Genomic DNA, 14547 nt, shown 5'->3' with positions numbered 1-14547 from the left:
GAATGTCACATAGGGGCTATGTAAACACGGGAGTATAAACTACATACATGAGAATAGTACAGATTTATTTATATCTTTAATGTCTATTTATGTCTTCTTTAATGTCATCTTTAATGTCTATTTATGTCTTCAGGAAATATACTTTCAATAAGTACATTATCCATCTTTCGCACAAAAATTTCTTAAAATTAAACAGGTAGCCAAAGAAAACTGTAAATGACATAGTGGAACCCCCTGCATTAATAAACAAATCCGTTCCATTACAGCATGAATCTCAGGTACCGTACTGCACTGTGTGTACCAGTATACAAAAACTTCAACGGAAAAAAAAAAAAAGTTTACTGCCAATATTGAACCCTGTTTCAACATATATTCAGTAATTTTTATATTTTTATTAATGATAACTTTCACACTGCAACTGTCCTTTCATGGTTCACAGTGCACCTGTAATTATATAATGCTTTAACTATAAACTGCATTAAAGATGGCCTATATCATCAACTACTCAGTTAGCAATTTTAAGTTTTGGACAAACCAGCAATCCCAGGCTTCCCCAAAACAACTGTGACTATGTGCATACCTTCGGAGACGCTTTGCAAGATTTGTGATTTTTGAATGCAGCTGTTCACGAGCCAGTAGTGTTTAATTGCAGTTGAACTACCCGAGCTGTCAAAATCAGAGGTCATCTATCTAATAATGTTATATTCATATGTACATACATCTACATACAAACACACACGGACACGCACACGCATATATACGGTGAGAAAATCAATGTGTACGTCTTCTTCAAAGTACGTTCACAAAAGGACGTCCCGCAAATACCTATTTATGTGGCAAATGTATAAGCACATACAGTACTGAAAGAATAACACTATAGCAACAACAATATAGCTCCTTCTGTATGGTAAGATCTGAAAGGATGCAACAGTTCATTGAGGTCTCAATGCATGAACCTCAGGAATATCTTGAAAATTCTATAAAAAAAAATCATAATTTTACCGGGTTTTTATTGCCTCATTGTTACAAAACAGGAAGAACCAATATATTTCCTCTCTTGTTGAGGTATTGTGCTTGTAGAATTCTGCTGATCCCAAATGACCTTTGATCTCCCACCGAAAACAATAATCTTCCTCTACTCAATATGGGTGATTCAAACACGAAACAGTCCTGAGATTCATCTAAATTTCCCTGCCTTGAGATACTGTGTTTTTATACAGTTATATGTATGCTTTAAACATTCTGACCTTTGATGATCATTTACATATGACCTTTGACCGCCAATAAAAAACAATTTAGGCTCCATCTAATTCCATATGGGACAATCTCGTATGACCTTGAGATCCATTTCAGTTTCCTCTCTTGAGCTACTGTATGGTGTTTACAAGTCATTCACACATTGACATCTGCTGGCTTCAAATGACCTTTGACCTACACACTAAAATGATCGCCTTCATTAAGTCAATGTTTAGGGACATCCACACACAAACTAGATCCATCCAAATTGTTCTTCTTGAGATTTTATTTACAAGGTATTCACATTTTTCATCCCTGTTGGCCTCCACCAAAAAAAAAAAAGGATGTTACTTTTTAGCTGCATATGGCACAAAATTGACAACTAAAAAATAAACTTTAAGCTCCATCCATCATATGTTTCCTTCTTGAGATCTTACATGTTTACAAGAATCACACACAAAATGCCCATACAAATACCCCACCAATGTTGCAACTGTTATGATTTACCACATTACCTAACAGGACTATTAAAAAAATAAATTATATGTTAAAATCATGAAAAACTACAGTTTCAGGTTTTTTCAAGGAAAAAGAATCACACGCATAGACCTATGTACTTTTACATGCTTTCAACATCTTTTAAAGCATTTTATAGTTAACTCTCCCTGTTTTTTGTATTCATTTTCTTCACATGCACATAGGTAAATATATACAGTATACACACAAAAGGGCAAGCTTAGAATCATGGATACATTTCCTCCCCTTAAAATATTCACGTCCTCGATTTGGACGGTCAAAACCGAGTGGACGATTCCACCATATCACGCCTGCATTTTGCCCTGTCAGAATGAGGCCTAACAGCAGGTGGAGGTGAGTGAACAGTACTATAGACTTTGGCCAGAGCCACTGGAGAGCTACAGGGACTACTGCTACATACATACACACACACACACACACATGCACAAGGACATACTGCTCGCTCTCCCTGCACTGCCATACGTGATCGTTTTAATATGTATTTGCCTCATTTGATGGAATAATATCAGATGACACACACTGAGGTGGAGAAACTATAAACCTCTGACGGAATAATCATAATAATAACAATAATAGCAGCAGCATTTCAAAGTGCATATTACCAACTCATGAATATCTTCAGTTCCAATCATGCAAACTTGGAACCAACTTGCAAATTACAGCGACAGAGCAATGGAGAGAACGAGAAAGAGAGAGAATTTTTTCATGTCATTTTTTTCTGTTCGCTACTTTGGTGAAATTATCTTGTTAAGAATGAAGCTTATGTGACTGCAAGTCTTTTTGAAGGGCCATATTATTTTAGGGGCATCAAATTTTTCGAGAATATAGCTAAATTGGAGACATCAGACAAACTAATGCCTCAATAAAGTTTTCAAATAAATGCAGTAGCGTGATTGATATGGTCGATGTTGTGTAATCCTAATAACTTTTATGTGATTCATCAAGCTGGATGTCACACTGATTACCACTTTAAAGGAACTTAAGCATATCTTCTTGTTTGATATGGTTGATGTTGTGTAATCCTTTATAGTGTGATTCTTCAAGCTGAATGGCACACTGAATACCCCTATAAAGGAACTTAAGCATATCTTCTTGTTTGATATGGTCGATGTTGTGTCATCCTTATAGTGTGAATCTCAAAGCTGAATCACACACTGAAATACCACTTTAAAGGAACTTAAGCATATCTTCATGTTTGATATGGTCGATGTTGTGTCATCCTTATAGTGTGAATCTCCAAGCTGAATGACACACTGAATACCACTTTAAAGGAACTTAAGCATATCTTCTTGTTTGATATGGTTGATGTTGTGTAATCCTGCTAGTGAGATTCTTCAAGAGCTCTGAATCACACACTGAATACCACTTTAAAGGAACTTAAGTTATGCATATCTTCTTGTTTGATATGGTCGATGTTGTGTAATCCTTTATTATGTGTTCAAGCTGAATGACACACACTGAATACCACTTTAACAGAACAACTTCTTGTTTGATACGGTTGATGTTGTTCACATGATTCGGCAAGCTCAATAACATTCCACGAGGATGCTGTTTTAATTCACCTTTCTTGAATTAAATTGGACGATTTGTTGTTGCAGATAGTAACGGCCAGACTTAACATAAACACCCTCTGTGCTTGGACGTGACCTTCAAATCCATATTGCGGAAGACATTTAAAGGTTGAATTCTAAAAGACCTGGCTTCATTGGGTACAAGTATGCTCACTCCACACCCTCCTTTGACAATTGAAGCCTATCTTAACTGACACCTGGGTATCATTCAAAACACTTTGTAGGGCACTTCGTAACCTTTCCTGTACCTGTGCTAGAACTTATATATTATCCAGATTCCGATATAATCTACTTCCCTCTTTACGTGTGCTCCGAGGGGGGAATTGACACCTTACACACGCATAACCAACACCACAGTGAGGTGTCTTGACATTGGAATGAATATTTTAATGTCATCTTAGACACAGCTTTCAACTGTCCGGTCTAATTGAATTTAGAAGGGCCAGGAAATTCTTGACCAAACTTAACCACTTCTCCATGTGTTAATCCATTGCGCCAACGATATACTTGGGGGGAGATAACCTCCAAAGGAAAGCAGATTTGCAGGAAAGCTTTCTGACCTTCAACCTTGTGGCTACTACAAGCGGACAATCTCAGATATATATGCACAGTATCACTGTATCTACACGTAATGACGCTAACGTTTCCCCTACACTATTGCATGTCCGATGCCTACCTAAATTTGTACCTTTTCTCCAGACACTGCAGGAAAAAAGGTACAGGACTTGATATCCCCTTCCCACATTATCCCCTTCCCACATTCTCTCCATCCCCCTGTTCCCACCCCCATTCTCTCCCACCTCTTCAGAGTCGTACAGTTCTTGAATTTAGCCATCTTCGTAACCTTTCAAACAAAGCAAAACTGAATCAATTTTTTCTGTAACTTGTATTTTTATTAACAAAAACTGTTGAAGAAGAAAAGAGCAAGCTCAAGCATTCTCCTCTCAAGGAATGTTGTAAATGTCAATTTTGTCAAACACACAAAAGTTTCGGCAATATTCACGGGATGCTTTGCTGCTACAAAAACGAAGAGCTCATATATTATACCCTATCGTGTGTCATGCAGGAAGGAGCAAATCATTGTATCGCTGTGTAGCTAACTGACCAATTAGGAAGTTGTTTCTAGTGTGAATTACCCTCTCTCTCTCTGTATGCTACCAAAACTAATAGGGTCAAGAGCCAACCGTGCTGGAGTTTTCACTGTGTTCTGTGACAGGTCATCGAGTCTGAATTACTATGTCCGACTTGATGTTCACTTTTTTTATTACAACCAATACTGGTCAGTGTGCATCCTATCTGTACAACATTCCACAAGCAATCCAAGCGTTTACAGGAAAGACGTCCCTTGATTTCCATACGACCGGCCAAATCAAATCAAACTATGGGCCAAAACTAACAGATTCAACTCAAATTCACTCAATGCCAACAAAAATTAACTGTGCCAGGGCAAATGGGTGAAAGTAGTATAAGGGAAAGGTACCCTTTGTGCTCTAACCTGAAAATACTGAACTAAATTTCATCAATAAGGGCCCTCAACTTTGCTAGAAAGTCAAATTTTGGTCTCTGATTGTCATATTTCAATAAGCATTTATCTGCCATCTTTCTTAAAGTATTTCTGCCCTCGATTTGAACCTATCTCAAATGTCCATGAAAAATCTGGAGAGTCTGAACCATCAGAAAGTACTTTTTGAACACTTTTATCCGTTTTGGCGGCATTACTGATGACCTTTATTAACGAAAGATGCACCACTACCACCATCACCATCATCATCACTGCTTACATCTCAACCCTTACCCTCCTAACCCTCTTTCTGCGCCCCCCCCCCTCCTCCTCCAATACAGTAATGAGTGAGATGATGATGATAATATGTTCAGTTGTAAGAGCACATAAACAAAGATAAAAAAGCATATATATGCTTGAAATATTTGGCAAGTATAGCTGTGTTTAAATTGCTACAACGTTACTTCCCTAAGATGTGACTGTACCATCTGAAGTGAACAACTACAATAACGTACTATTTCGAGGCATCAATCAATCAATTAACACTCGCTTTTCCCCACCTCACTGGCATACATGTTTATGACAGCAATTTAGAAGCTGAGATCCATGCAGCAGTTTATGAATATTTTCCCCCATATAATTAATATTGGGAACAAGAAGGTGCTGTTAGCAATAGACTATCCAAGTATAGAGTTGTATATATGTGGTATGTATGGTAAACCGTTTGCAGTTGTATTACCATGCGATGTATCACCCACAATCTCTTACCGGTGGGGATTTGTTTTCAGGAACAAAATAAATCAATAAAAAAGAGAAACAGACAAAAAGTGAACCTTACCACTTCTGGTCCACGAGACACGGAGATTGTCCCTGGAAGGCAAGCACTCCAACAAAGCTGAATCTCCGAGAGCTTTATCCTGAGCTGTTGGACCCGCGAGTATCAACCGCGGTGAATCTAGCGGTGTATTCGCAACGCGATTGGACACCACTAGTGTTAGGTTTGCTGAAAATGTTCTGCCGAATGAATTATTGAAGCACTGGTAGTAACCGCCATCCGAGTCTGATACACTGGTTATTTGAATGATTCCGTGAGGTAGAAAACAAACTCTGTGGAAATGATAAGAGAGGGGGAAAAAAGAAGCATTTGGGAGTTGATTTGGGGTGTTCACAGTTCTTGTCATGCAATTCGAATTTGGAAGAAATATCACGGTTCGTTAATGTTTCTGACTTGTCATATTAAAGAGTACTAGGGTGGAGAGAGATGTTGAGAATCCAAAAGTTTTCCATAGAATCAAAACGGTTAATTATTATCTTTATTGTGGCATGACTTAGATCAGCTGCAAATCTTTTTGTTCTATAATATTTTGTGGCAAATTTGGTAAAACTGCACTGGCAGTAACTGACAATCCATTGGATTATACCCCTGCCCATACAGAACTGCCCTGAAACTATAGCGCTTACACTTTATGATCCCCACCCCCCTCCCCCTCCCCCCCTCCCCCCTCCCTGGCCACCCATCAATGCATGCATCCAATTGTAAACTGGTCATGTGAGACTGAGACACAGACACAAGGTCAAGGAAGAGTATGTTCTTTCTGGATGTAATTTACGTTGATCTACAGGACGTAGAAAGTGAAGCTCAGGAACTCCAAGGAGAGCAAAACAGTGTGGATTGGCGACTGGTACCGTCAGCTATGGCAAGACCGGTTTTGCTTTGATCCGGTGTGGACCAACTTCATACTTCAAATAAAGTTGCTATTTTGTATAACCAACGGCAAAACTTGTGCTGAAACTTCATTAAAAGATTACCTCATCTGCAACACTGATGGTACGTACAGTAGGTGGTACTTTCATGAGCGGGGGAAGAGATGGTACAATGTCCCTGATCACATCTACACGAGCGTTCAGTCACAGGCTTCAGGTACGAACTGAGCCTCTTTAGCCTTTAGTGTTGCATATTCATTACTACATTCACATCTAGGCATGGTCTAGCTCTTAGTATGAGAGCCATTTTTTCAAAACTGCTTCCAAAATTTGACCGTTTTTAAAGCTGTTTATGTTATATTTAACAAACTTTCACTAGTTGTCATATTCAGTCATCAAATGACATATTTCGGTACCTGAGATGTCACAAAATCCCCTAAAGGTTCCATTAGTGTAGTTTAAGTAGAAAGTGCCGATGTCGAGTGGGGCGAGACAGGTATGAGAGGAGGAAAACAAATACAAATCCTCCCATCGTTGTTGACTGTCATAATCACACCTGTGTTATATGGCAGTAATAAGCATACCTCCAGGGGTAACTTGTAGTATTTATATGACAAAACCAAACCAAAGGCAAGAAAATTTATTTAAGCTGGTGCAAAAATAGTTCAAATAGGATGAAAACCGGAACGGAGGAAGTGTACGTTTGGGTGTGGGGGTGGGTGGGTGGGTGGGGCAGGACAACATAGATGCACAGTAATCCCTCAGTACGGGTCAGGATACAACATCAAAGACCACCACATATACACCATCATGTATTAAGTTAAATACAAAATCCTACACAGACCTATTCCACAGCGACAAAATTACCCGTGATTAAATATCCATGAGCAGTTGTTTTGATTAATTAGCAAAGAGTTACAATTGACACAAGAGAGCAGTACCGTTGACTAGAGATCACTGTATACTGACGATTACTAGACGTATAAATACTTAACCAGCAACTCTTAACTTTTGGGCGAAAATTTCAAAATCCTGGGCCAACAGCCAATTCTGCATGCTTTACAGCAGCTCAGTGAGTTTGGTGGGTGGCTTTCAGAAACCAAGGGATTGTACCAACCGAGTGATATTCCAAAACTGATTGATATTCCAAAAATTCCAAAACTTACTGGTTTGGATATTTATGAGTGACGAGCTTACCTGTCTCCTCACAACCTTGGCACCAATTCTACCTTGCCTATAATATCCATGGTAACCCTTTAACACTGTGCACCCTCCATGACCAGCTCCCTGGTCATTTTCCCTCTTTCTCATTCTACCATCTTAAGTGCCTACACAAGTTTTTTAGATCAGAATTTTTCCTTCGGATTTAGTCCTAATGGTAGCAGAAGTTTTGGGATATTTGTCTTCCATTGGGTTCCGGATATGCTAGACGTCCTTTCCAGACCGATAGATATCCTGGTATTAGGGTGGGATTTGGGGGCTGTTTTGCATGAGGGACTTTCACACAAAGGTTTCTCCTTGTAGGTGTTGGGGAGGTAGCAGTTCGGCGAACTGCACGTTGACTTCCGCCATTTTGTTTCTCTCGCTACGTGCGTTATTTGGTGTACACATTTTATTCACAAACTGAGTGATATTCCAAAACCGAGTGATATTCCAAAACCGAGTGATATTCCAAAACCGAGTAATATTCCAGAACCACGTAATTCTCGAATACGAATGCGATCAACGATGTAACCACACTCTTCTAGATTTTGTTCATCAAATGAACATTAATGAGAGAGTTGATCGAAGGATTTTCTGCATTGCCTAGCAAAATTAACTGAAAAGTTTTCTTAATCTCTAGACAAATACCACATCCCCATGGCATATTGTGAAGACACAAATTTTCAATTTTTTTTTTTGCATCTGGCAACTGACAGAATGAAGGCACTTCTGCTGGAAATGTCTGGTTTTTTTTGGCATTTGTCGATCATAGTCCACAGAGGAAAAGAACATGAAAAGGTACATTTGACAGCTGAGCAAAAATACCAAATGTATTGGGTTTCACAGATAATTCGACGAAAGGATTATAATAGCCTAAGTAAAGCCCTTGAAGAGCATTTACCCAGATGACATCACAGGTCCCCTACTTTGATCCAACTTGCTGGAATAGTTGAAGGTTGAGCCAGTCAAAATAGGTTGCATTCTATCATCCATATCTCTCAAGTAAGGGGTTAAGACATTGAGATGGGGTTTTTCACCTAGCAGTGTGGAATATTTTCTCTTCGATATAAGTTTCACATTAATTGTAACCACAAAATACCTTTCGACGAACTATATTCGTAACTCAGACGTTCTGTCTTCTTGACCTATTGCATGACAGCACAAAGCACACTGAAAACCTAGTCTCAGATGAGCAGCTTAGTCCAAAATGCACTAGGCAACGCTTACCGCATAGCCGTAGCACAACTGGTACCTGTACAAAAGATGCAACATACACGAACAAAGAGGGAGTGAGAGGACAGGAAACATGACAAAACATGACAAAAGTAGAGGATACTTAGACGGTGTTACATTAATAGTGACTGAAGTTGGTACCAGATGAAGGGAAATCCAAAAACGATCACCAGAATCGAAATAACTATGGACAAACATTCTAACAAATCTAGATAGAGATTTTACGTAGTTTTCCTTCATAATGGTAGATTCGCAAGGAGGAGTGAGTGGGGTGGTGCCCAGAGAGGACACAGTGCCAAAATCTAAGGTGTGGTTTTAAGGTCTCCCATGCCCCTCCCGGCAACCCATCTGACAGCCCCACCTCATCCGACAACCATGTTGCATCACAAACAGACAAACTCTGTGTGTAAGAACAGATACTGAGATTAGTCAGATTGACTTTTCAGGTGCACAACCTACCCTGGCTTTTATGTCAGCAAGGCAAGGCAGACAGTGTTCTCCATTTATAACACAGACATATATACCTAGCATTCATTTTATGACATGGTTCCAGGGGCCCCCCACCCAGGCAGGCACTTCTACTACATCTTGATGCACTGCTGCTGCTCACTTGGCAAATAGATCATGCTGGTCTAAGATAACACAATGAACCAGTAGTAATCATCCACACTGAACATTAAATAGAGGCACCACACAGGCAGTTCTACCTGATTGCAGCATGAGAAAGTTTTTAAACTTAGCCTATCAAGACACACACACACATACACGTACAACATGATGCATGCAAAGATCTTTGCTCTCCAGGTTTTGACCTGCAAAGACAGGTTAATTTGGCGGCGGGTTCTCACAGTCATAACCAAGATCAGCGTCAGGATGCAACTTAGGGGAAAACTGAGAGGTGCTCTGTCAATGGCAACTATTCTTCTGGCCGGTCAGCATCATTAAAACCCCAGAGAGACTGTAAAACCATATTATTCAATCACAATATACTAATTAAATGTAACAAGACATCAAAAGGTAATTCCTTTCCATCACAACCGATATTTTATGTTCCCTCCGGTGGCAATCATGCTTAGAAAAAAAAAAAAAAACAGTAATTCTTAAGGGGGGGGGGGGCATTGACCTTTGCAGGAAGGTTTCCAAATTGGAATGTAATCCTTAAGACTTTGTGAGAGATTTTGAGTCAATCTCTTTCGGGGTTGCTTTAAATGGCGGGCCTTTGAGTGGAAATATCGTCTGTCATTCGAGATAAACTGCACAGATTCATGATGGGGGGGGTAGCAACAGTAGATGACAATTCCTCTTCCAGTTGATCCAGAATAATGTGATGGAGAAACCTAACCCTGATATATTTGAAAGAGACTTTTGTTTTTTTCTTTCTGTTTTTGAATTTTTGCCAAAGGCACTAGGGAATCTGTTGGGTCATGATGGCCAGCATCGATATCCTTGGCTTGTAAACAGAGCCCATTCAATATTCCACATCCTACATGTTCACAGATAGTTTTGGGAGGCATACAGATGCCCTCATGGTATCATTGTTATTGATAAAGGTCAAAGGTGGTACAGGTTGAACGTCACTTATAGATGAACTGTGATAGATTCTTATACTGTACCAAGTAAAGTATAACAGCGGGGGAGGGGGGGGAGGGGAAGGAGGATGGGGAGTGAGCTACTCTATTAACTTTTAAATGCTTACAGGAGGAGGTTTGGATGACAATGTTACATTAGTCATTGCTAGTTAGACTTGCTACTTTTTGGTTAAATACTTTGTCTTATACCACAAATTGGAAATAGAGAAAGTATAATGTAGGTATCCAATGGGAATCGTAAAACAGTCTCACTGTATGGAATGTGTTTTGAACTGTTTTCCCAACCCTTTGTAATTTACATTGGCAAATAAACTCTTGAACAGAACATAAAATAACTTGTGATCTTTTCTACATATGGTGCTTTTAGTTTGAACTTGAATAATATCTCATTATTTTTTATTTATCTTATTCTTTGACACTGCAGGTCCTCCCCTCCCACACAGTACCCCAAACCATTGAGACTAGTAGCTGCACCCCCCTCCCACACAGTACCCTAAACCATTGAGACTAGTAGCTGCACCCCCCCCCCCCCCTCCCACATAGTACCCCAAACCATTGAGACTAGAAGCTGCACAGTATTAGCTAAAACCCATGTCATGCAGGAAATCAGCAGGAAAAGCAATATATGGCACACATAGGCAATTACAAACTTCACCTAGTTTGAATATTTACGAGTGACGAGGTTACCAGCAGCAACTGCTGCTACAAGTCCAGGAACAAGGATTAGAGGTGGTTCGCAAGTTTCAATGAATTTTTGCTGTATACTTACACATGCTCCATAAATTACCCATCTTCCTTGCTATTAATTCTATAGATGAAACTTATAATAATATTATATAATTCTATAGTGAAACTTACCTGCAATTGTTGCCTCCATCTATCCCGGGAGAAGGAGGAGGAGGAGATAAATTGTGTCCATTGTGCAGCCAGTTGTAACCGGCCATATGTGAAGGGATACCTGAGGAGGAGCATTGTAATCTTGCAGCAGTACCAGATCTGATGATGTTACTCTGAGGTTGAATAGTAAAAAGAGGTAGTTCTGTGGAGAAGAAGTTGGGAGGAATAAAATTATTATGCAAACATTTTGAATGAAAATGACAGGTAGCTTTTACACAGATTTCAGAGAAATTGCTACCAGGACCTACAGTACATAACAAGTCTACAGTAGTCTGACAATCAAGCAGGTCATACTCTACTTTTGGTTTACATATCTTGGGTTTACATAATCGAGGAGTGTTAGCTCAGTGGTTAACGCCGGTGCCTTTCAATCATAAGGTCCCGAGTTCGAGTCAATCCAAGATTAATGTATGTCGTCCAGTTACAAAGTTGTTGACAATTCATAATTATGGACTTTAAATATAAATCTAAGAGACTGACTTCTGTCAGCTTGGGGCTTTGATAAGCCAATGAGGCTTCTTTGCGAGTTCCTGCTTGCAGGAGGATCTAAAATACATATCTATATTGGTATTTTATTTTGCATACAGTAGCATCGTGTCGGTCCTATCATGACGCACCTAAGAACTTGCAAAGACAAAGTTTTACTCATTGTTGAATAAATTTCTCAAATTTCTACATATGTTATAAGCGAACACGAAAAAAAGAGTTACTTTCATGGTGATGATTTGGACGTGTGGCAAGTTTTACATGATCGGTTTGCTTCACTAGACACTCGCTAGCAAAATTCAAATTTGGCTTGTACTACACATGTGGTTAACTCATGAAATTTCCACACAAAAACTAGTCAAAATGAGTCCCACGTCATAATGAGTCCCTCGACTGTACTTCTCCGTTACCAGTTCTGAGAAAGGACACAAGTGAAATAGTAAAAACTCCGCGAGTGTCACATGATCATCCCTTCCTTGGATGATTTCCTCTTCACCAAATCATGGCTCGGCACTCGGTAAATTTATAGCTGAGTGGTTATAGCTGAGAGCAATTAATTATCTTACTGTGTGTATGATACTACATGTCAATCGTCAATGAAGTCACATGGACAGTTTTGTTTACACACATAAGCACTTTTTTCCGTCAGTAAGCATCGAAAGAGATCCTGATAACCGCAACTCTGTATGCTCTAAGAAGACACTTGGGGTGATAGAATGAGAGGGGAGGTCATTGACCGGTCATAGAGTGCGCACGGTCTTGAGAGGTTACCAGTTCACTCTAGACATGGCTGAGCAAGAGTGCTGAGGTGGTCAGGAGACAGGTAAGCAAAATTTGAAGTAAATCTTATAGCAAGGTCCTTATATTATATTCTTGAGCGATTCAGCTGTTGACAATTTATCTGCTTTTAGTGACTTTAAGTTCTTTCTCATTACTTATTGGGCAATACACACTATGGTTTTAGAACTTTGACCCCTTTTGACCTTGCTCTGATGGATATATTAAAGACAGAGGGTTCCTAAAGCAACAGCAGAGAGAATCCAACATCATCAAACCCTCATAAATTTTTGTTGAAAGAATGATGGGGAGATATGCACCGTGGTAACTACAGAGTGGAATGAGGGAGGTGGAGGGAGAAGGGGGAGAGGCGGGGGGGAGAACAGTAGTAAAAGGACACCATGTCACTATACACATGGTAGTGCAAACATGGTACAGTTGTGAGGAGATATTAAGGGAAGTAGAACAGCATTAATGTAAACCCTACATATCAATAATGTAATATCAAAGTTGTCACTTTGGCATTGTGTTTACAAGCCAAAGAGGCACATGCACACATAGAGATAGATCTACAGCTGTACACACACACACACGCACACAATCATGACCAAAACGATTCAGCTGGATCGGACCTTGGACAAGGAATGAAGCAAGACATTTGTAGTATTTACTGCATGCAGTATACTGGTGATACAAATGTAACTTCATTATTATTATTATTTTTATTATTACTATTAACATTATTATATTATTATCATAAAACGCCCCAAATAAAAGACACAAAAAAAGGAATATGGTCATTGAAAACTAACTTTCCTCTTCTTTTAGTATATATTTTTATATTTTTCAGCAAATTTTTCGTACTCGGGATTGCTTGATCGACAGTCAGCAAAACTCTTATGTACAGTTAAATAGTTAAATGAAAGAACCTGCAGAGTGAACACTCGAGAAAATGAAAATGAATTCTGAAGAAGTGGCTTCCTGGGAATGCTACGCACAGTTCTGTGCAGTTAAGTGGTTAGTTTTCTTGTAGGAGAGGAAATGTATAAAACAACTTTTAACGAGGAGCCAATCATTAAGCATTTTTTAAAAGACCTACTCCAAACTCTCATCACTACTAGATCACAGGGGCTGAAGTAAGAGAGGAAAAAAAAACACCAAAAGGTTAAGTGCTTAATGTATTTCTATCACTCCTATTCTATCAAACCATCATAAATCAACAATACTTGAGATAACAATAAAATGGGGGTTGATTTAAACTACATGCTTTGGTTCATTCAACTTACAGTCTATTGATGTACTATAGCTGTGCTGATAGATCTGGTTCAGCATTTCTCTCTGTACAAATGATACTTTATTTAATCATCATACCTGTCACCCGTTCTACATATGCACTCTAATCAACCTAGCTTACAAAAGTTGGTGAAGATTTAGCACTACAACCTAACCTCCCGACCCCCAACCTCCCCCCCTCCCCAATGACCTACTACTCCAGGGTCAACATACGTTCCTTCAATTTCCAAATCTACCATTCTCAGAGTCAAACAAACAAAACAAGTTGTGTCTTCAAACATTGGAAAAACCATTTGGAATTGACCGTGAAACAGAATTGTCTGAGCGGTGGACTCTGTACATGCTACAGTAGCTGAATGTATTCACTAATAATGTTTTGCAATGCAATTATAAAGCGTTAACTTGCTAGTTAATTGTTTCAATGCATTTTGAACAGTTTTTATTACCAGTTAATACACCAGGGTAGATAGTCAGGTAGGAGAGGAGTGAAGTAAATGGATGCTTATACAGTGCTCCATGC

General features: G+C 39.2%; 1 protein-coding gene across 1 annotated transcript in view; it reads right to left on the bottom strand.

The window, feature by feature from the left end:
- LOC139966982 (protogenin B-like) overlaps positions 1-14547 on the bottom strand; it is an 80747-nt gene that overhangs the window by 37276 nt on the left and 28924 nt on the right. The window contains exons 3-4 of the mRNA XM_071970527.1: positions 11433-11613; positions 5684-5952 (exon numbers count right to left, since the gene is read on the bottom strand). Coding sequence (XP_071826628.1) covers positions 5684-5952; positions 11433-11613 — 450 coding nt within the window. The remainder of the gene's footprint in view (positions 1-5683; positions 5953-11432; positions 11614-14547) is intronic.

This window comes from Apostichopus japonicus, chromosome 4, assembly GCF_037975245.1.
Source record: "Apostichopus japonicus isolate 1M-3 chromosome 4, ASM3797524v1, whole genome shotgun sequence".
NCBI classification, from domain to species: Eukaryota; Metazoa; Echinodermata; class Holothuroidea; order Aspidochirotida; family Stichopodidae; genus Apostichopus; species Apostichopus japonicus.
The sequence above is the reverse complement of the archived record's forward strand: the minus strand, read 5'-3'. Positions and strand labels throughout refer to the sequence as shown.